This window comes from Talpa europaea, assembly GCF_964194135.1.
Source record: "Talpa europaea genome assembly, chromosome: 5".
Lineage (NCBI taxonomy): Eukaryota > Metazoa > Chordata > Mammalia > Eulipotyphla > Talpidae > Talpa > Talpa europaea.
Genome location: NC_140071.1, coordinates 53,761,150 through 53,785,188, shown reverse-complemented (window position 1 = coordinate 53,785,188; position 24,039 = coordinate 53,761,150). Strand labels below are relative to the sequence as shown.

At 37.5% G+C, this 24,039-nt stretch overlaps 1 protein-coding gene across 1 annotated transcript in view; it reads left to right on the top strand.

Moving 5' to 3' along the window:
* Positions 1–24,039, top strand: part of MAST4 (microtubule associated serine/threonine kinase family member 4) — a gene marked incomplete at both ends in the record, with an annotated part of 550,061 nt that overhangs the window by 452,066 nt on the left and 73,956 nt on the right. The window contains 2 exon segments of the mRNA XM_084233151.1: positions 23,115–23,178; positions 23,181–23,253. Coding sequence (XP_084089277.1) covers positions 23,115–23,178; positions 23,181–23,253 — 137 coding nt within the window.

Sequence of the window (24,039 nt, the reverse complement as noted above, 5' to 3'; positions counted from 1 at the left end):
TTAGAGGATCTGAGAGAACAAGAAACTGAGAAGCAGCTACTTGAGGGGAAAGAGAAGAATGTAATGTCTCAGAAACTTCCAGAAGATAGGATTCCCAGAAATAGGGAGTGGTGAATTTTATCAAGTTGGTAATACCTATCAGGCACTTAACAAATATTTGTAAAAAGAGTAAGCAACTGTTAATAAAGAAGCTCTAGAAGCAAAGGCCAGTTTTGTTGCCCCCACCCCATCAGAGAATCCTCTTAAATATCTGAATACTTACAAAGCCCCACATATCACAGTGTATTGTCATAATAAGTTTATTTTGAAAGTAATTTTAACCAGTCTTTCATTTAGCTTGCACATAATATAATGTTTCACCGATAACTAAAAGCTGAAACAGCCATTGCCTTTCATTCTCCTAAATTGGTTAGTTGCTAAGGTGCTAATCCTCCTCCCAGGTGCACAGGACAGTGTTTCACTGAAATTAGGGAAATGTGAGCTGTTCTTTTTGATAGAAAATAGACATTGGGAATTAATTCTTAAGTGTGTGTGTGTGTGTGTGTGTGTGTGTGTGTGTAAAGAGATTCTTACAAATTCTGAAGGGAAAGAATTACCAAGAAATGAAAAATCTCAAAATAGTCATTTTTCTTGAAAGTTAGTGAGATAGGAGATTCTTTCATTTCAAATTCTGTAAAATATTAGAAATAGGAACTAAAACAACTGGTTTGTCAACATTGTCTACTTAAGGATTAGACATTTTCACATTTAAATCTCATATAGTATGATAATTATACATTTCATTGTCCAAAAACATAAATGACATGTATTATTATGTTCCCTTAGTCCCTGAAAGTTTTTTTCGAATTGGCCACACACACACACACACACACACACACACTCTCTCTCACTCACTCACTCTCTTTATCTCCTAATTGAAATAAAGGAGATTGTCTTATGTTTAAGGTTGCCCTTTTTTAAAAGATACATGATAAATGATCACCCACAAAGCAAAAAGATAGATTTAAAATCCTTGCTAACTTGCTTGTCTCCTCACCCTTGAGGTTTTCAGAACTTGGTGGGCTCACTGGACAGCTTCAGGGACTGCCACAGGGACTTCTGTTTTTCTGGTACTGTTTTGCTTCTGATACACTTTACCAGCTAACCCACAAATTATCTATGAATTTGAGTTAGACATCCTCAGCCACAGGTAAACACAGTCTGTCTTCTTCAGCCCATTAGCTTGTAAGAGTTGTGTGGATTAGAGTCACAGGGAGACTAAACTGTTCCATAAAGATAAGAACTTGAGGCGGGGGCCCCATTAGTGTGGGGAGCAGCAGCTGTCTTCATTAATTGCCCACCGTTTAACTCAACCCAAATAAGCTTGTACCTATTGGGTGACCTGTAAAGGAGGTTTGAAAGTGTATTTTAAATTCAAGTGCATATGCTAAAGAGCATTTTCTTAAGGATCATGTACAGTAATGCCATCTCTATCTTTGAACTTACTCGCCCTGGCATAATTATAATTTCAGCTTTAATGAGGCTTTAATGCAGATTTTTGTGTTTACTGCAGCAATATGTGAGTATTTTTCTACAAACCCATGCAAATTGCAGCCTTTTTAAGTTCTAAGCTTTTATGTTAGGAGTAACAGTGTGTAATTACAGAGCTTCTCTTGAAATGCTAAGATGCAGGTACTGTGGTAACCATCGCGAGTTTAGACATTTCAGCTATGGATAAGAGGCATCCTTCAACATTCCTGTATTGATGTTGATAATAGATTTGATTTCTCTGGGCTTATGGGAGAGAGGTGTAGAAAATTTAGAAGAGCATACATTCAAGACAAGTCATTGAGTTTTAGAAAAAAGAAATGATCTATGCTTCAATAAAATGGAAACAGTTTAGATTTTTTTTAAAAATGTCTTTAAAATTACCTTTTTCCTATTTACAAAAGTTGTGCATAGTTATTTTAGAAAATTTGGAAAATGCAAGAAACTATAAAGAAGAATATAAAAGTCATTTGTGTTCTTATTTGCCACTCAGAATTAACTACTTAACATTTGGGTATTTGTCTAAATACGTGTGTTTTATGTATCTAAGTCTACTATAATTTTATAATATGCATACTTAAATTGTGCATAAAAATTGTACATTTATATGCACATATATAAGTATGGTTTTATAGACATAATTTTGTGCCCAGATCATTTTATTTTGGTACTACATTTTGACATACCATTAAATCTTTTTTTTTTCAAAACTTGGTTTTAAGGAATACAAAATATTCTATCTTGTGAATGTACTATAGCTACCTCCCCTGATGAATATTTTGATGGTTCCAGATTGTTGTTCTTAGAAGAACATAAATCAACATGATCAACTTTAATTAGTTTGTTAGCCTCATCTGGGCAAGTTTTCTTTCTTTTTTTTTTTTTTGTGTAGAAGCACTGGGGTATAAGCCAGAGGTACAGGTTGCGGGGGGAGGGTTGGTAAGAGGATTCACCAGAGACAGAGTAGGGAGCAGAGCAGACAGATTGACTGAAATAAACTGCTGATGGGAGCAGCGGGAGAGACAGAGGAGGTCTGCTGCACCATGTGGGTTAGCTCCCTGGCTGGTATGGAACTCAGGCTGTAGAGGTGATAGTGCTGAGACTCAACCCCTAGCACACCAGGGAAGCCCCAAGGAAGGTTTTGTTTAAACTGTGACCTTCTCTGGTCTTATATTTGCGGTGTTGGGCTGTCAATTGCTATCTGACTTTAGTTTTTGAGGCCTTAAGAGTCAGAGGTTGTGTCCACAGGAAATGTTCTTTAATGCTTGCTGCAAATGACATTTAATAAGCATCAAGAATGTGTTGTGTAGGCACCGAAATAGCTTTACACATATCTAAGTACATCAAGCGTGTTCTCCTGAGGTGAAACAATAACTACATCTATTAAGTGTCTAGGATCTTTGTTGCCAGTGACAGCGTGATGACTGAGTGTTGGTCAGTGGGGGCAAGTGAAGGTGCTGTTGTGTGCAGAGACAGAGCTGTCCACACCTCACATGTGTTCCTGTTTCTTTGGCATGAAGGGCTAGACTGTGCTATAGAAACCTCCAGCTACTGTGTAATCCTGCTACTAGACCCTTTTAAATTTGAGAACTTTAATAACTGATAAAGTATTAAATGGTGTGTATAATAAAAACTGGATCTCCAGGTACATCTGGATTTTGGCTTAATTCTACCACTTATCAGCAGTGTTTTTTTTGTTTTGTTTTGTTTTTGTTTTGGCAAATCTCTCCAAAGTTTTTTACCTCCTTTTTTAGAAAATGGAAACAATAGAACTTGCGCTTGCAACCTCATGTGATTGCTTAAATGTTAGTATTTGGGATATTTTAAAGTGCTGTGACAGTGTGAGGCTTTAAAAACTATTGAAGTATTGTAACCAATCTAATTTCATAGTTATGAAATTATTTTGCAGCAAGCATTAAAGTAGTTAAAGTGATAGGGCACCATAGTGTTAAACAGGAAGCAAATTAGAACACAAGCTGGTTGGAATCTCCAAATGGGTTGCTGACAATGGAATGTGGCATCCTTGTAACAGTCTCTGCTGGGATGCATTTGTAGTCGTCTGTGATATTTTCATTTTGGCATTGCCAGCCTTTAGAGGTCCCTCAGCTGGTGTACTTACTTTGGCTTAGAGCTGATTTGGGAAATGAATGCATTTTTTAAAGAGTCAACTCCAGTAGATCAGAACCACACCAGTTCCAGAGGGGCTGCTAACTTAGGGGTAGGGTGCAGGAAGAGGTGATTTGAAAGTGGGGTTTGCAGCTCTCTCACTCCACTTTTGCTTTAGCCAGTAAAGATCCACCTTTGGCACATTTTGGTCGGGAGAATAATGTTTAGTTTTAGCTAAAGATCTAGCGTGTGCACATGCATGCATACACACTTGAAAACTAAGGAAACTGAGACCTGGTATGCTAAGGAATGAGAATCCCATGGCTTGTTAGTGTAGAACAAGATCTAGAACCCTGCTTCCTGTTCTTTGCTTCTTACACTCTTCCCAGCAAAGACCCTGGAATCTGGCCCTGAAGATGCTGTTTGCAGGGATCAGGGAGACCTGGGACATTTCCAGAGATGAGTTTTGAGTCACTCTTCTCTCTGGAGCTTGATACATCGAGATCAATGGTTTTCTTTTATGTTTGTTTGTTTGTTTGTTTGTTTGTTTGTTTGTTTCTGACCTTGCTCTGTTAAAGAACTTGTCTTCCCACTTTTTTAAAAAGAAACACAAGCGTTTACAAAAATTTTATTGTTATAATTTGCACTTATGTTGTATTTAAGAAGAGAGAAAAATTCCTGTGTTATTTTGGGAATGAATTCTGTTGCTGTGATACATGAAAAGAATAATTGTTAGTGAGAACATAAGCAAAGTGATAGAATACTAACATTCCCCATGTGACCTAGTCACAGTCAAAGATGGTTGGTAGGAAAAGGCACCTACCCAGTTAACAGTGGCCGGAGAGAGAAAATTGTTAGCTATTTTCATGAAAACCAGGCATCCCCTGTACTGCTGCTGAGCCTCCTGCAGCCCTCTTCCTCACTGGTGGAGAAGCTGTGATATGGGTACACTTGAGGATTCCCCAAAGCATACACATTCTAAAGTGGTCCATCTATTAAGATATCAGAGGTTGAACAAAAAAAAAAAAAAAAACAGCATTTAATCACATGGGCAGTGGTCGCCATTTTTTTTGGCTACAAAGAAGCTGTTTTCCAGATTAAATTTCTTAGTTACATGGTTGCTCTCAAGCAAGGGTGGCTTTGAATAATTCTCTTATCTTCACTTGGCCTTAGTTTCTTTTTCTGTTAAAAGAGGAAAGTGGGATACATATATTTTCTTTCTAATAATTCCTTTAGAATTTTCCTTCTAAGGCTATAATTCTACATTTCTTGCTCTTTTGTTTTAAAGGAAAATTTTTTAACCCTGTGTTTTCAGAACTTATAATACTGGCCTATATTCTGCCTTGGTGACATGTTCTTTGTAGTTAAGCATTTGATGAAAAATGATCTCTCAGCATCTACAATATTAAGGAAAAGAGGGCAGAACAGCAAGTTGGAGTAAGATGGGGAGTGACCATGGCATGTGTGGGGTGGTCACTTGCTCATTTCATTCACACCCAAGGATGCCTGTTCCCTTTGGAAGGACTTGTGATGGGAAAACTGGCTGTCCTGGTGTGTGAGCCTCACAGGCACACTTTGAAGTCATCTCTTTGTTCATCTGGAGTAGCAATACATCTTAATTTGTGGTAGAATATTTATAAAATGGAGCAATTTTGGTATAAAAGCTTCCTTTTGCACATATGGGAATGTTCCAGAACATATAATAGTTACCAAAATGACCAGCCAGTCATTAAAGGGGAGAGTTTAGTTTTGAAGATTTTAAAAACATTTGGGAGGAGGGACAGCAGTGTGTGTGTGTGGGTGAGAGAGAGAGAGAGGAAGAGATCCCGGGACAAAGTACATGCCCACTTCATTGTTTAGAGATGCAAAACATTTAAAATATGCCAAATGCATAATGAAGTAAGTTTCTTAATTGGTTAAAAAACCCACTTCCTTGTGGAATTAGTAACTTGGTTTGGGAATAAAAATATTCTAATAACCTTGAAATTCAAAGAAAAACAATATGTGAGTTGGTTCACATTTGGTAATTTTGTGCTATTATTTTTTTAAAGGTTTATTTATTTGTGCATACAAGAACTGAGGTGTAGGCCAGAGTTGTGGGGAGGGGGGAGTTGAGAGGATTCACCAGAGACAGAGTGGGGAGCCTAAGAGGGGGATTGACTAAAATACACTGCTGAGGGGAGAGGCAGATGAGACAGTCTAGATGAGGTCTGCTATGCCATGGGGGTTAGTTCCCTGGCAGGGGATTAAACTCATGCTGCAGTGGCTGTGATTCCTTCATAGTGCTGAGACTTAACTCCTTCCACCACCAGGGAGGCCCCAATTTTGTGCCATTATTTCAGTAGAAAATGGGAATTCTAAGCTTATCACTAGTCTTAGTCTTTTCATTTGACAGTTTAGATTTTCAAAAAAGAAAGGCCTAATGCAGATTCTTCTCCCACTCCTAAAGACCCAGGCGGAATTAACACCAAGAGATATAGATACTTCTCCTACCCCCCTAACAAATGTCATATAAGCCATAGCCTTCTGCTTTGTCAATAGATCTGTGAAGATGTTTTTATATCTCACACACACATCCCCCATCCTGCTTCTCTGTTGACATCAGCAATGAATGTTCATTTCCCTTGGTGAAGTGAAGGCTTAACCAATTCCTGTCATGAATATGTGCCTATCTCACCTGAATCCTACTTACCATATTGTTTCCTAAAGTTGTCTATACTAGCAAGATAGACGTTAGAATAGCAAAGTTGAACTCGGTGACATTACCATACCTCAGAGTAGCAGCTGACTAGGGGTTGTGTGTTTGGTAGCTAGCTAATCATGCTTTTCATTAAATATCTGACATCTGTCCCTGGTTTGTAAAATGGCAGTAATACTGGGTATTAAGAATGTAACAATGATTGCTCCTTAGGAGGAATTTTCTCTAAGTACAGCACACATTCTCATGATTTAAAATAGTCAACTCATGACTAGATCTCAGGAAGAGTATGATATTCCAGAAGGCAGAAGACCAAAGGTAGATTCCACCTCCTTTGCTGCATACCTGACATCAGAGTTAGTGTGCCAACAACCAAAACATATGTAACCATCTCCCACCACAACAGCTTCTTTATAAGCTGCTCAGACGTTCATTGCCCTTGCAGCAACCTGATCTTTCTTATATGTCAGAAACTATATTTTCTTGTAGTAAGCATTCACGTCAGATAAATTGGGGGCTCATTCATCTGTGACAATATATCTTTTTGTTGGGGGGCCAGATAAATGGAACAAAAGCATCAAAGGTAATGTTAATGAAAACTTTTCCAAGTTGAAAAAGAACAAAATTTAGTAAAATAGCCACAAATAATGAAAACAAAGAAACAAAACTGCCCTAGCTACAGGCCTATGACTTTGTAGTTTTCAAACAATGGATGAAAACCGTCTATGAACATCTGAACAGAAACAAAACTAATTCCTTCTAAAAGAGTAAAGTTCTTCAGAGGTCTTTTCTATTAATTTCTAGGTAATGATGTTACTGTCAAAAAACTCTGCTTGCTAAAATTATATATAGGTATACATATAGATATATAGAAAAATGCATAATCCTTCATTTGACATCTCATGTGGTATACTTCCCACGTCTTTTCTGAGAAACTCACTTAAAAATATACAGAAGATGAGAGCAAGCACATCATGGGTTTGAGGCTTCAACCTCATTAGTGCAAGGCCTGCTGTCAGCTAAGGCTGAGACATCCCTGGCTGAGGTGTTTGGTTATGTTTTTAAAAATCGTGTATGTGCCACAAAATATCATATTTATCTCAATGGGAATGATATAAAAAACTGAAAAGATATTAAGTGATATGTATTATGACCAATAAATCAATCCTGTAAAAAAATTAAAATGAACTGTAGACCTGAAATTGTGGAGTATAAAAGTTTCTATGGTAAGCATTGATAGAAAAACAGAAGTTGTAAATATTCTTTAAGATGTGATAGGTGGGGCCTCCCCAGTGGTACAGTGGTTGAACGCTGGGTTGCAAAGCTGCCTGCAGCCTCTGCAGCACCGGTTCAATCCCCGGCCACCGGGCGAGGGTCCCACATGGCGCGCAGACCTCTCCTGCCGCCCGCTTCTCCCCTCAGCAGTGCATTTCATCAGTATGTTCTGCTCCCTGCTCTGGCTCTGGTGAATTCTCTCACCCTCCCACGCTTCTGACTGTACCCAGTGCTTGTATAATTAATTAATTAATTAATTAATTAATTAAAAAAAAAAAAAGATGTGATAGGTGAGTTAGAGATAAGCACATGGTAAATCCCTTGACTGACTGTGGGGAGTAGGGCTTTACAATTAATTAATGAGTCAAATATGCATCTAGGTATAATTTTTAAACATTTAAAGATAGTGTATTAGCATAAAAGCAATGATTTCCTTTTCTATCACAGAAAAAAATAAAAAGGACATATTCATACAGTACAGACTAAGGAAACTGCTAATACACTTCACTTTGAAATATAATTGTTAAAATTTAATGGAACACTAAGGATTACTTACTATAAACTACGCTGGTCTATTCCAAGGATGTCAATTGAATTAACATCATGCACACTACTAATACATCATAGCAGCGACTCAAATGTTCCATCTAAATGGATGTGGAATGAGCAGTTTAGAAAATCAAACATCCATTTCTGCTAAAAATTCTTTAGGAAATGAGAGTGAATGGAGAATTCCATAACATAGTAAGATATATCTTATTTAGACTATTGGCCACTATCTTACTTTAGCAAAATATGAGAGGTCTTCTACTAAAATCTCTTCTCACTAATATTTAACTTTATTCTCAGGATTCTTTTCAGTCAAGCCACACATAAAACTAGAGTAAAATCTATAACTCAAAGGTGGTAAAAATTTGCTGTAGTCAAATGCTATAAATAACCTAAAATATTCAGGAGCATTAAGTGAGTAAATATTAAAATTGATAAAAGCATTCACTAAGTAGATTGTATGAAAGATGAATATATAGAAATTGATGTTATATTTCACCAACTATAATCAGAAATGATAATGAAAGGAATTAATTCATGATAGCATCCCATACTCTTTTCCCATATCCCCCCATATGCAAGGGGCATAAAATGCTTTGTCTTGAATTAACCAGAAAGAAAAAAGGAGATTGCTATAAAGAAACAATAAAACTTCATTTGAATGCTAAATAATTATGGAAACATATATCATGTTCATTAGAGAAAAGGCCAATATTATCATTTACCCACATTAAATTATAGTTCTAAAGCATTTCCAATCAGCATCTTCTCTGTGTGTGTGTGTGTGTGTCTAACATTCCTTCACATTCAGTCTATCTAGTTTAAGCAGAGGAGGATCTTATTAAAGTGAACTAGGTGGCTAGAGAAATTTCAGTATAGTCACAGGGTGCACCTTGGAAGCCACATAGCCTGGAAAACACCCAGACAACATCCCTGTGTCACAGCAGGTCCTAGCCACTGCTATATTTGATCCCTAGGTTCCAAAAATTCTGACAGCATTTCTCCCCAAAAGGGATCCTGGCACTCTCTTGCCACCAAAAATGATTGCTTTGAATTGCTCCCACCAAGTCTAGTGCCTCTTTCAAATCAAAGCTGAGTTTAGACTTGATTGGAATAACCTTATGTTTATATGAATTGTAGGGGAGGCTGGAACAGTGGGTGTCCCCTTGTGAGGCAGTTCTCATGATAATGGAAGTTCCTCTTCTACAGGGAAACTGCTCAAAAGATACTGGGTGGCCATAAAGATGACAGATACCCACAACAGTCACTTGACATCAGGACTCTAGGGTACATCTGGAAGACTGAGTAAATACAATTGATGAAGTAAATTCAGTGAGTCAGGTTTCCCTACCTGAGCTTACATGCATCATAAAGTAACAACAGTGCAACAGTCATTCTCACACGAAATAAAAATTGACAAGGATTGATGATGATGTGAAAAGGGAAACATCACAAACTACCAAGAAAGAGATCATTTAATCAACAGTGATACTGGGAAGCTGGGGATCTATCTGAAAATAACGTGAGGTGAGCGTTCTTTCACACTATATACTCAAAGTATTTTCATATGGATTTAAAATTAGCCCCTAAAATGTAAAATTAATGTGTAGTTGGATTACTTAATATGGTTAGGATAGGAAAATGAGTTCTGAGCATACAATAAATGGAGGAAATCACTAAGGGAAAGGTTGATAATATGAGTTTATTAAGATTTTGAAATTCTATGGGCCTCCACTGGGGGTGCAGCGGTTGAGTGCTGGGCTGTGAAGCTGCCCGTAGTCTCTGCTGCGCTGGTTCGATCCCCGGCCTCCGGGCGAGAGTCCCACATGGTGCACAGACCTCTCCTGCCGTGCCCGCTGCTCCCCTCAGAAGTGTGTTTCGTCAGTCTGCCTGTTCCGTTCCCTGCTCTGGCTCTGGTGAAATCTCTCACCCTCCCCTGCTTCTGACTGTACCCAGTGCTTGTATAAATAAATAATCTTAAAAAAAAAATTAAATTCTGGGGCCTCCCTGGTGGTGCAAGGGGTTAGGACTTGACCTATGAAGCTATCTGCAACCTCTGCAATATGAGTTTGATCCCTGGCCAGGGAGCAACCCACATGTCTTAGTAGACCTCTCCCAATTTGCCTGCTGCTCCCCTCAGCAGTGTGTTTCAATCTGCCTTTTCTGTTCCCTGCTCTGTCTGTGGTGAATCCTCTCACCACCCCACACCTCTGGCCTGTACCTCAGTTCTTCTATGCATAAATAAATAAGTCTTTAAAAAAAGATTTTGAAATTCTGCAAAATGAAAAGAATTAAAATACTAACAACTGAGAAATATTTGTGGCAAATATAATGGGCAGAAGTTTAACATTGTTCCGTTATAAGGCTTTCTTTTAAATGAATGTAAGAGAAATTCTAATGATCCACTAAATAAAAATACAAAGGACATGAACAGCTCAAAAAGAAGACATAGAAACGAATATACAAATCAAAGTTCAACCTCACACTAATCAAATAAATGCAAATTAAAATAACAACCATTTTTCACGTGATTTGCAAATATTAAAAAGCAAACATCATTTCTCATGATGGCATGATGAAGGTGGGCATTCTCAGTACATTAATGCCAATTTCATCTTTTTAGAAAGCAGCGTGATATTTTGTCAGGAACCCTGAGAATAGTTCATATCACTTGAACTATCCTTTGTACTTCATGACATATAATTTTAGGAAATCATCAGAAAAGCACTCAGACACACCTATTTTAGGATATTAATTGCAGCATTATTTATAACTCTATAATAGCAAAACCTAAACATTAAATAGTGAGAAGACTGACGGCTAGATTGTAGGCCATGTTTATGATGGATTTATTTGCAGCCTTTAAAAGTCATGGCATTTTAAAAAATGTCTCATGGCCTAGGAATATATTATAATTGCAGCCTAATTACAAAAAGCATGATTCAAACACTGAATATTGTTCATGATCCTATTTGAAAGTATGTTCTATATGCCTGTACATACTATCAATAATAGACTGGGACACTGCACTAGTAGTGACTATTAGGATTACCAATTTCATTTATATAAGGTAATGGTGTTTTCCAAGTCCTCCACCAGGAACATATGTTACCTTTAGAATCAGACTTTTAAAAGTTATTTTAAAAGTGAGCAGTTCCTTTTCTGTGGATTTTAAACGTTTCAGCAGCAAAATCCCATGTGCATATTGCTTCCATTCTCACCATCTGCCTCCAGTTTAAAGCAGTTAAAGAGTTTTATGTTTAGCGTTTTCCAATATTAGTAGCAGTACTAAAGTTATCCCCTCAGTCTAATTTATCCTTCCTCAGCCCCATGGGGGGATGGGCATTTGCTGCTTTCTGCTACCTAACATCCACCTAGAAGGCGCATGTCTGTGGATGGGGTGGAGATGCAAGTGGAGATTGCCGTGTTTCTATGACATATTGCTGAATAAAATGTCCTTTTTTTGGTCTGCTTTTGATTGCTGTCAAAAGACTGTATGAAACTATATAGCAGAACTTTTTCCTTTTTTTTTTTAGTAAAAATGCTGTTGTTAATTTAGAATGCCCTAAGTAAAATTGTTCAGCGCTAAGATTCGAAAATTGTAAATCAGACTCTAGCCTATAGGGGAAGCACCAAAATTTTGTTTTGCTGTAGCTTCATATCCTATAAGGTAGCAGCTTGTTTTAGCCACTCAGCCATTATCCTATCCATTTTCCGCCTGAAAGCACATTTTTAATATAGGTTTTTCAAACATTCTGTGAAATTATTAACCATTATAACATTTGTAATATCTTTTAAAATTATAGCTTGATCAAATTAATAACCAAATATAGACGTTATTTATGATGTTTATTGTATGTTTTAGTAAAACAAGTTAGCAGTTCCTCCTTTTGGGGCCTTAGGAAGCTAATTCAGGCCTGCATAGGCCATGAGTGTGGGATGACATTCTCGTATATTACTCCCTACTGCTCCCTACCACTCCCTACTGCTCCACCAAAGCTGTGATGACCGGTGGTCGAATCGAGCAACTTCCTTCTAAAATACTATTATTTCACCAGAACACCCTGCAGGTGATACCAGGAACCTGCTCTTTTATTTTTTTAATACCATCATCATTTTTTTTTCTTATATCTTAGTTTATTTTGGGACAGTATCTGATTTCTCTCCTCAGGTGTAGTTCTCATGAGGAAACTGCTTCTTAAACATATTTCTTCCCTTGCCTCCTATGATATTTTCTTCTGTACTTTCATTCTTTTTGCCTTGTTTTTGTTTTTTTTTTTTTTTTCTCTACCAGGATCCCTTAGGTTACAACTACCAGGATCCCTTAGGTTACACCCTCTGTCACCCTTTCACTTATGACAGGCTCTCTTTGACCAAGGCCTTCTGCTTCATGAGTGTGTTGGTTTTTCACACAGCTCTATCTTGGCCTGTACGTTTCTTCTGAGCACAGATGCCAAGTTTATCTTCACCTGGAGCTTTCTCCCTGTCTATAAGTCCACTGTTACCCAACACCAAGATTAATATTACAAATTCTGTTACTAGCAATGTCATCTACACAGTCACCCAAATTAGCACTGTCTTTTGTTATACTCTCCCTGTTAAGTCTTACTTTCTCTCTGAAATGTGTTTTGCACTTTGCTGTTTCCCCAGATTCAGGACCATTTCAGTAAACTGAGATTGGGGCTCCTCTTTCTGTGTATTCCCACTACTTGTGTCCCTTCCATCAAATCTCTCATTCATTTACATTGGAGTGTTAAAAATCATTATCTTTAATTACATCATTCAATTAAAGAAAAACATTTCATGCTTTGATCATAGCAATCCCCAGACAAACAGTAACACCAGGAGACTAGTTAGCTACAAACTCTGACTCCAACCCAGACCTACTAGTTAAAGAACTGTGGGGGATGATAACCGGCATCTGTGATCTAACAAATCCTCAGGATGACTCGGATCCACTCTGATTTGAGAAATATTGCACCATAGGTACTGAAGCCTAGCTGCATATTAGAATCACATGTGGAGTGAAAACAACTACCTGGGCCCCGAGATTATTTATACCAGAAAGTTTAGGTGCCTGGCCTGACATCATTCTACAGTAGTAACTCCTCATTTAAGATCCAAGATAGTTTCATGGAAACTGCAGCTTTAAGCAATAATGAAACCAGGTCCTTTAATAAGGTCATTTTGTCAAAGTGGGCCAGGATTTTGCTTTTCTCATCAACTTCATAACGAAACAACATGAAATGAGTCGACCTTAATTGAGGGCCTGCTGTGTATCTTTCAAAAAGATTCCCACAGGATTTTCGTACACAGTAAGGGTAGAGAACAACTCAATCTGTAATATTCACTTTCTTTTGCAAAATTTAAAGTGGTATTTCTCAGTCTTGAATGCATATTGGAATCACTTGGGAAGATTTAAAAATAATTGATACCCATCCCATCCCCATCCCCTGGGAGCCTGCTCTAAAGATATTTCCAACTGGCGGCCTCCCTGTGGCACAAGGGGTTAAGGCGCAGCATTGTGAAGCTATCCTCAGCCGCTGCAGCATGGGTTCAATCCCCAGCCAGGGAGCTACCCGCATGGCACAGCAGACCTCTCCTGGCTTGCCTGCTGCTCCCCTCAGCAGTGTATTTCAGTAGATCTGCCTGTCCTATTACGTTCTCTATCTCTGGTGGGTCATCTCACCCCCTGCACCTTTGGTCTGTACCCCAGTTCTTGAATGCATAAATAAATAAATCTTTAAAAAAAAAAAAGGGAAAAAAAGATATTTCTAACTGGCCCTCATTCTGTTCTGGTTTTTCATCCCATCCTCTGTGCTCCTCATCATTTACTACCTTACTCTTCCTCTCCATGGCATCTTGCTAACTTAGCATCCTTATATGTGCCTTGCTTAAATCATTGGAGAAAATATAGATTATTCAAAGCTAACAAATGATTTTGGGCCATTTGATTAGCCACTACTAAAGAATTATCCTGGACTATTACTTTTTACACCAAACAAATCCCAATCAGATATAGGAAGAAATTAAATTTAAAATAACCATACGAGTATCACAATATGGTTGTGTTTAGAAAATAATTTGGGAATGGTGATGGTCTTTCCAAATAAGATACATAACCTAAAATCCACAAAGGAAAATGGTTAGTAAATTTTATTAAATAAAATTTTTCTGCAGAAAAGTTACTTGAAAGACCTTTAAGAGATAAGCACAAATGGCAGAAACATCGTCACTGTACTGAGAAAATTGCCTCAATGTACCCAAAAAAACCCCAATAGAACAAATTAATAACAAAAAGAAAGCTAATTAAGCAACTCACAGAAACAGTGTGAACCACATAGTTTGTACACAAACGGTTGGTTAATATATTGAAAGATGCTTGGCTTCATTCATATTCTAAAGAGAGCTATAGCTAAACATTGCAAGGCCACCAAAATAAAAATAAAAATCAGCACTGGTAGAATTGAGGAACGCTCTCTCCCCGCAGGTGCCAGAATGATGGTATAAAGCAGTAGTGTTTGGAGAGTAATGTTTCATGAACCAAAGTGGAAAACAAATCCATTTTTGTCCCAATTATTCTGTTTCTAGGAATTTAGCTCTTGGGTAGAATCACTTAAGTACTCAGATGATATTCATTGAAATCACCAAAACACTTAAATCAGTCTAAATACCCTTTTGTAAAAGACAGTGAATTATGGTATGAGACATAATGGAATTGTATTTGATGTTAAAGATGTTGAACACAGATTTAGATCTGTATATAGAAAGTTATGAATAGATTATTAAGGACCAGCAAGTATAGAACTGTGTACATTCATATGTGTGTGTGTGTATAGACACACACAGTTGTACATATACAGATTTTATGTGCCTGATGTTACGTCACAATTTTTCATACATAATAAACATAATACATACTTATATGTATTTATGAATTTGTGAATAAATCCACATTCTAACAAAAGAAAAAATGAAGAGTCGAACTGGGGGTGAGGGGATGGAGATTGGTCTAAAGCTTGTTATTTAAGTATTTGAATGGATCTGATATATTGGAGTAGAGGTTGGGAGAGATTTTGATTCTTTATTTTATACCTTTTTATACTACTTGAATTTTTAAATCATGCACATAAAATTGTTGTTGAAATAAAAATTAAAACATAAAAATGTGCTTATTAAATTGAAACTCCACAACTTGATTTTACCTGTCCTAATAATTGTAAATGTACTCATTATATGGACGAACTAGTAGGCATTCTGCCCAGGAAAAAAGTGAAAATACAAAATATGTAGTCTTCAGTAAAATATTTCATTCCTGTACTATTAGGCTTTGATTAAAATGAAAACTGGTGCCTCAGTGTTGAATGAGCCAGTCATTAAAGTTGATAGTAAAAATATACATAAGATTATGGTTAATGAGTATTTTCTTTCTTGCATTTCCCTTTTATATACTTTAATCTTAACTCATAGAAATGATACACAGCTTAGCTTAAGGGGTATACCTGTTTTAGAAGAAGTGAAAATTGTGGGAATAATTGGGTGCATTTGGAAGAGAATAGTAACAGGACCTGGAAGGAGAAGGGTAGTAACTTACTTTACTAACCTAAGAGAACCCCTAAGGTCAATTGGGGTTTCCAGAGTGTTGACATGGTAGGATGCTATTTGTTTGGATTGATAGGGTAGAGATTTCATTTCATAGCCCTGTTTTGAGAATACTTGGAGGTCACTGAGGTGAATGTATAAAAGGGACATTGAACTAGTTTACCTGAGACAAGCAAGAGGAAAGTTGAATTATAGGAGGAAATAGAGAAGTGAAAAAAAATTATCCAAGACTGCCTGGCTAAGAGCTGTAAAGGGCAAGTGGAAGTTTTGGGTTTGACTCACAGTGTACAGGAAAATTTGAAGAATCTGAATCCTCGCAGAATAGTAGAGTCTCTTTACTTTAAAAGCAGTGAGCTTGGCTTGTACTTCAGCATTTTAATGCTTCCCAGTTGGTTCTCCTGTGCACCCTAAATTGAGAATTGTTTATTGATACAAGGAAATGGAAGAGGAGAGTGAGAGAGAACTATTAGAGGAGAAAAAGTTTCAGGGCTTGGGGATTTCTAAGATCTGTATGATTTATGGAAACTAAAAGTCAGAATTCTAATTTGTCAGTTATTTTATCATGTATTTTATTATGAAGCACTATAATTTAACGCCTTTGATTCTTTCAAGTCTGAACCTACTTTTGGAGTTAGAAACTTAAAAATGGTTGAGTATTTAAAAGATAAATATATACACCTAATTTTTGTTTCTTCCACATGGAATTCTGTGTACCATAGGCCAAAGGAACATTTAGTATTTAAGTGGGACAACCTTAAATCTAGTGTTTATTTTTTAACTAGGAGTTCCTGATAGGAGAATGTTTGTAATAGAGAATACATTTAGACTGTTTAGCAAGGTGTAGAGATATGCAACATTTAATTTGAATACTACCTCTTGAGGCAAGAAGTTGCTTAGCATGTGAAGTAGTCTGAGCTGAACCGATTTCCTGATAGTTTCCCCTATTCTAGGTGAAAAGAAAGATACTTTGTATCTAATTGTATTAAAGAATCCAACTCCTTTCAGGTAAGATAGAAAAAAATAATATGCACACCTTAGGTTACATTCATTAACTTAGACTTTTATACAGATTCAGAGATTGATTAATTATCCAAGATTAAAAAAATGCACCAAATTTCATAAAACTGCATGATATTTAGGAATGTCTATAACTGTGGTTGTGTTCTTACCTCACCTTCCTTGACCTTACACATGCTACTCAGTAACTTTAAACAAAGGCTAAAAGTAATCTCTTCTCTATTGCTGGGAAGATAAATTACTGTAGATGGGAGGAAAACAGAGAACTAAAAATCAACTTTCTTCATCACTCTTGACATTCACCAGTCTTTACTCAGGATCACCTTGAGATGTGACATCAATTCAGAGTAATAAGAAAGGGTCAATGAAAAGCTAAAACATTCTCAGGAACCCATTATAGCACATCTCTGAGGGATTCGTGTCAATGCCACAGCGTTTCAGATACAACACACAAATTCCAGAGGAACAGCTTCATGAGATGGAGACAACAGGCATCAGCGAGAACCTTGTGACAGAGAAATTGACTTGTTATTGGATCTCCCTTCTACTCCCTACATGTTTTCTTCCCTATAACCTCATCATTCATTCCATAGAAAGCATTATATGTACATTTAGCAAGAGTCTATTCTGACAGTATGTTTTTGATAAGGTACCTTCATTAAAAGTTATTTCTTAGTAAGAATTTTTGATATACTTGGGGGCTTTGATATAAGAAAATTTCCTTTCACATAAGTAGAAATCTAGAATTGGTTTCTTATGATGAATTTAGGGTTGGCAAAAGAATAAATTTGATCCTCTCAGTAGATTCTTAGCAAATTTTGTCTTGTTTCCCTATTTAGTTATAACAGAAGGTCAAACCTTTTTTCTATTAAAAAGAACTTAATACATACTTATTGAGTTAGGAAAAAAACGGTATGTATCTAGTTTACTATACAACGAGGACTAGTTTAGGCATTGAGAATTCATAATACACTTTTTGTGTGTCTCTATGAATAACCAGAATTTCTCTCTCATCAAGCACTTTAGAATTGTAAGTTAGTAAGAGGAATAGAGAAATGGGATATAGTATACATGTCCTTAGATTTCATTTCACTTTACCTATGATGACAGGAGACAAATTGGTTGAAGTTACCATTACCTCTGTGTCGGGATTTAACCTACAGGTTTTTCCTTTTCTACAAATCTTTTACTAATACTATTGACTGGTTTGAGTATCTGAAACTAATCATGCTATTAAATCTATTTTGTTGCTCTAAAGTACAACAAAAAAGAAAACAGAATTTTATATATTTAGTTAATAGAAATGTATGTGGAAGCTGCAACTAAGTGTAATATAGAATTTCATATAATGGGGAATGAGTTTTTAATAGACTTTAATATATTTGATATGTTGGCATTTTAATATATTTGAAATTATTTGAGGTAGTGCCTCCAAAAGTAAAGGAGCTTAAAGCCTATGAAGATTTTCAGGTTTCTCTCTTAAATTTCTCTCACACCCCCAAACTCTGTCTTCCCTCATTCTTCCCCATATCAATTAATGCCACCATCAACCCATTTGCTTAGCCTTAACATTTTGCAGTCATCTTTGTTTCCTGTCTTACTCCACCATTATTCACAGTCAAATTTTTTAGCAAATCCTGTTGACTCTACTACTGGAACATGCCTGAGATGCATATTCATCCTGACCAGTCCACTGTTATTTCCTACTGTGCCTATGTGGGTAACCTCCTAACTGATCTCCCTGCTTCCACTCTTGCCTGCGTGGGGCCCACTGGCCACAGACTGCTAGAGGGATCTTTCTAAATCTAAATCAAACGACACCACTCCTCTGCATGTAGTAGAGGATTAATAAATAACTGTTAAATGAATTAGATGACAGAATGTAGTGGTGCTGGCTACAGAAGGATCAATAAGACAGACACGGGAGAAACCAAAATTGGTTCAGAGAGCCCAGATTTTAAGGAAGCCTTGGTTTATTGTGTATAATGCTCTATACTTGAAAATACAGGCTTGTGAGTCTACTTCATTGGCCTGCTGTCAACACTTCACAGTTACCAGAGACAGTTCCACTGAAGGCCAATCAAGGTTTTTCTGTGGTCACTTAGATTTGAAGCAGCTGCCCAGGTTTAATTAACATTCTACAATTACATCTGGAGAGGTGCCAGTTTCTGAGACAAGTGTCTAAATGAATGGGAGAATACTCTCACCTTGTGTCAGTTGCATATGGAGGTATAGGCTCAGATTTCTTGGATGATTTGAACTGTTATTTTGTAAGTCACCCAGCTTGTGAATCCTGCATAACTGTTCTATGACTCAGTTTATCTGCTGGCATTCATCTTGCAAGAAGATCCTGGGTTTCATTCTGTGAAGTTTGGTCTTAAGATGTTTAAGCACTACCAATTTGTTCCTGAGAATCCCCCACAAAATAAGAATCACAGCACTGATTATTATGGTATAAAATGTCACAACTCATTTAAGCAGATCATCAAGTAATGACACAGGATTCAGATGGGGGCTTACTCTTTAATCCACCAGGAGTTTCAAATGGCAGTTATCATTAATTCTTGGATTCCCTCTGTACTGATAGAAAATCAAGGCAACCCGAAACTGTCACTTTGTGAACAGACAGCTATTAAAAGTACATTAATAATCTATAGTGGGTATAACATATGCCTTTTAAAAAGATTTGCGGATTGTTTCTCTGTGGTGAAGACACAGGACTTCTCCAACCTAATTACAAAGCAATCAAACAATTTAATTAATCTGGAAATCACTTTCTTAACAATAACTGCCTCTAAAATGAGGCACCCTGTGCAGAGCAGTTAGGTGAAGTAGTGTTTTGATATAGTGCTTGTGTATTAGCTATGCTAGCTCCCCCTGGGGATCTTAGAGTTAATTACTTACCTAGTGCCTGACCACCATTTAAGGTTTCCTTTACCAGGTCAGAAACATCAGCTGCAATACCAGCAGTCTATAAAGTGTCCGAGCACTCAAACATCCAAGAGCCAGCAAATCCCTGGGAGCAGCAGGATTTGAGTTATAAGCAAGTGCTGCACATATGGGCAGAGAATTAACTGGCACCAGTTTTCATCTGAGAGTCTCTCAGGTATTGCTTTGCAGATGGGTGGATGAATTCAGAGAGCAGTGCTGTGAGGAGTGAAGGTCATGTGTAGGACTCTGATTACAATCCATCTTGCTCTCTCATCCTGGGGAAGTGCTGTGCATGTCCATGGGAGTCTGGTCCTCTCGTCTCTGAGTGAAGAATACATAAGGCATGCTTTATAATTTGATCTGTTTTAAACTAGCAGTATTTTTTCATTGTATAATAAGATAGCATCCTTGAAGTCTTCAGAGACCAAGTAGTGACAAATAAATCAATTTTTATTTCAAGGAAGAACAAAGACTTCAAAGATTGACTTCTTCCTATCTAATCTACTAATCTTGTAATTTCTCCCTAAGGAAAATTGAGGAATTTTCTATAATAAATGACACAAGTCTACAGCATACCCATCCTTTTCATCTATAATCATCACCCACCCTACTTCTCACTCAAAATGGGGTAGTCATTCATCCAGTCTACCACATTGGAACTGTCAGCCACTATGGGTCTGTAATCTTCTAATCCATTGACAATCATGTTTGATTTGCCTACCAAATGAAAGTGCCTACTTATCCACCACACACTACCCTAGCTCCTCCTCCTCAGTCCCTCTCTGGTCTAACCAACACATTCATGCCACATTCCCATGTCTGGTATCTCACACTTGCCTTTGAACATCTAGAAGGGCCTCACACTAGCTCATACCAGTAAATATAGTTCACAAGTCACTGCCTTACCAATCTGTATAGCCTGGTGCCAAAAAGCCTATCTGTATTCCATTCCTCTATTGTGTTTGGGTTGTTTCTGTCTACTTTCTGAAGCCCCCCTTCAAATTTCTTCTCTTATCCTGAGCTCACAGTACTACCCCCAAATGAAGCTCTATCTCATATCCTTAAGAAATTATCAGGCATTTTAGTTCGCCTTCATTTTCTTTAATGTCTCACTACCCTTAAAAGCTTTTGTAATAATGTGGTGTGTATGAGTGTGTGTGTTGTATTTGTTTCTCAACCTAACTTTTCAAACATTAAATAAGAAAGATCTATGGTTAATAAGATAATGCAGATGAGTTTATAGTCTTAAAGATGTAGGAATTTGGGTTTAAATTTATAGCAATGTATGCGACACGAGAAGAAAATGAACATTTTAAATGACTGGAAAGGTAGCACATATTTGGAATGCAAACCCAGAAATTAAAAATGGTTAACATAACCTTGCTTTTTCTTTTAAGAGCATAGTTATCTTAATCTACTTCTATGCTAATTCTATCTACTTCTATTTCTATCTCCTTCTATTCATCTTCAAACTGATATATCACCTTGTATTATAAGATGTTACGTGACTTGCTGGAGACCACTCATTAAAATTTTTAAAAATGAATAGTTTTTGGTTAATTCTATGTTTCTCCCTTCTTCAGAATCAAAATATTTAATAAGTTCTCTCTAGTTGTTCTAATTGATCTCATTATAATCTTCAGATACAGTGTTCTCTTTGCAGAGACCACAGGGTTAAGAATTCAGTACCAAGTGTCATTGGCCTGATTATTTATTCTAGGTGAATAGGTAGCAGGAATTATTCTCAAAATGCTTTGACTTCAAACTAATCCTTTTGTTTCTCCTACTAATTTACTGGTAGTTTGCTCTCTATGCAGGCTGAGCAAAGTGAACATTTTTTTCCAAGTGAAAAACAACATTTACATGAAGATTTCTGGTCTTATGTTTGTTTTCCTTTAGGAAACAAAATTTGTAAACATCTTGAAATTACAGAGACCTTTTAAGAAATATGAAGAGTGATGTACAAGCCAAGTTGAGAGGAGCTGGGGGAATGAAGGCAGTTGAGAGAAGTTGAAAGAGCTTAATTTAGCTGTGTAGATAAATTGACAAAAGGAGTCCTGAATTACTGAATAGCAAAAACAAAATCCTTTCTCTTGGGGCCCAAGGAACAACAGATGCAAAGGCATGATAAATTTCATTGCAGCAGGGAGAAAAATGCTTCTTGATTCTCTATCCATAAAGAAATGGACTTTTCAGCGCTTCCCAGTAAAGTAGCTTTAATGGTGCTGTCTGTCATAAAGCTAATGGCATCTGTTGAAAACATCACTATAAAACTTGCAACCTTACGTTAATTGAAAAATTTCAGGGGAAGTATAGCCAGGCCAGAAGTCCTCAAGGTAACACTAAACTTACCCTCTTTAATGTGCTCACAGGATAATAAATTGTTTACCTTTACAGCAAGGTACTGATTTGAACCTGCAATCTTGTATTCCTTATACCTAATTACAATTGTCACTTCCATTATGAAGTCAGTAATGTGGCAACTGGCTTGCTGTTAAGGATTAAACACAGTTTTTGATTTATTTTTCCTGCTTCAAGAATGCACTGCTTTAGTTTGCATCCATTCCTCACCTCCTCATCCAGCTGCAGTCCCACCCAGGCCTCAGACAGCTCTGCCAATCTAATTAAGCATGCAGGGGGAGGCAGAGTGGTCTGGAGTGTCCTGAACTTCCCCTCAGCAGCTGCCTGCCAAGCTTTCTCAATGATCAGCAGCAGGTTGAGTGTTCAACCGGAGAAAGTAACAAGCCCCGGAGGAGCTGCCCTCCTTACAGTGAGCTGTCTGCATGCCACCCCCCTTGAAAGGACTTGGGGAGAACACCCTCTGCCAGTCTTTGTGTGGCTGTGACTTTTAAAGTCTTCCTGGTCAGTCACAGCCCAGCTGCTGAGGAGCAGAGGGACGTGCTGAAATAGATTTGAGTTGTTTGAGAAATAGACCTGGACTTCTGGCTTCCTCCCAATATTTTCTGACAAGTTCTGACAATTCACCTTTAAATTATGTATTTTGGGATATGAGGATTTATCTCCAAGAACTCAAGACTTTCATTGTTTCCCATAGATAAAAAATGTTAAGGCCACCTCCCTGAAATAGAAAACCCGCAGCACCCCAATTCAAGCACACCTGTCCCCCCCCCCATTCATTCTGTCTTTTGAAAGGTTAGCACCTGGAAGGGTATGGCGAAGACATTTGTGTATTCATTGTTCTATAGGACTGAAACTTTTAGATGGTTAAGTATGGGGAAGACTGCTGGCTGGTGATACAGATAAGTTCATGTATCTTGTACACCTGGAAAACTGTGCTAGCGCTCCAGCCCCTTATCCCCACCCCATCATTGCTCCAGGTAAAACTAAAACATCATTAGGGGGATGAACATTTTGCAAAAGTGTACAGGAACTTATAACTAATGAGAAGATTCTGGATGTGAATAATGATGTAAAAACAAAATCACGTTGTAAATTGTTTTCTTCTTTCTCTCTGCAGGAAATAGCCCTCAAGATAGTCCAAGAAATTTCTCCCCCAGTGCCTCAGCCCATTTCTCATTTGCACGGAGGTAAGAATTTCTTGTAAGTGGAATAATAGAAAGTTATGTAGAGAATCGCATAGCCCACTCCTCCCCCTCCACACCCCCTCATCTCCTACACCCCTACCTTCTGCATCGTGAGATCTGCTCCTTGCCGTCTCTGAAGCTCCCCCACCAAAGATAAGTTTAGGCCACTACAGAATTTTACGCTAACACTTCTGCTTTCAGTTGTCACAATGAGCTTTGCCTCAGGTTAGAGTTATATGTTCCTCTTTTGGTGCTGCAGTAGATGGGGGTCTCCCAGTGTAGGCAGCAAATGACTGTTTGCGTGTTTCCACCCATCCCTAGTGCAGTGCCTTGTATGTGGGGGATGCGCAACGTATTTTTACTGATCTATCTGAGCTTATATTATAAGGACTTAGTGAATCATTGTGTCTTGGTATGATTTTTGTATTATTGAAATAATTTTTCTTTTGATAGAAATGACTTTTCTTGGGCTCAAAAGGCTTAAGCTCTAAGGTGTTCCTTTACTTAAGAGCATCAAACCAGCAATTCAGTGGTCCTCTGAGAGAAACCTTGTGTAAACCACAGGGTATCCTCATCCTATCTAAGTGAGAATGGGACACCACCTGATAATAATGTTACATGTGTCACATTTGGGGCAGTGAGTCAAAAGAGAGTTGCTGTTACTCTGAAGACAGTGGACACATGCTCTCTTATCAGACCTTTTCAGCTTGTATCTTCCACTGTGATTTCCCCACATCAGAGAAGTCTGTGCCCCGCACTTCCCCATTGTCTCTGTTTTACATGTGGAAC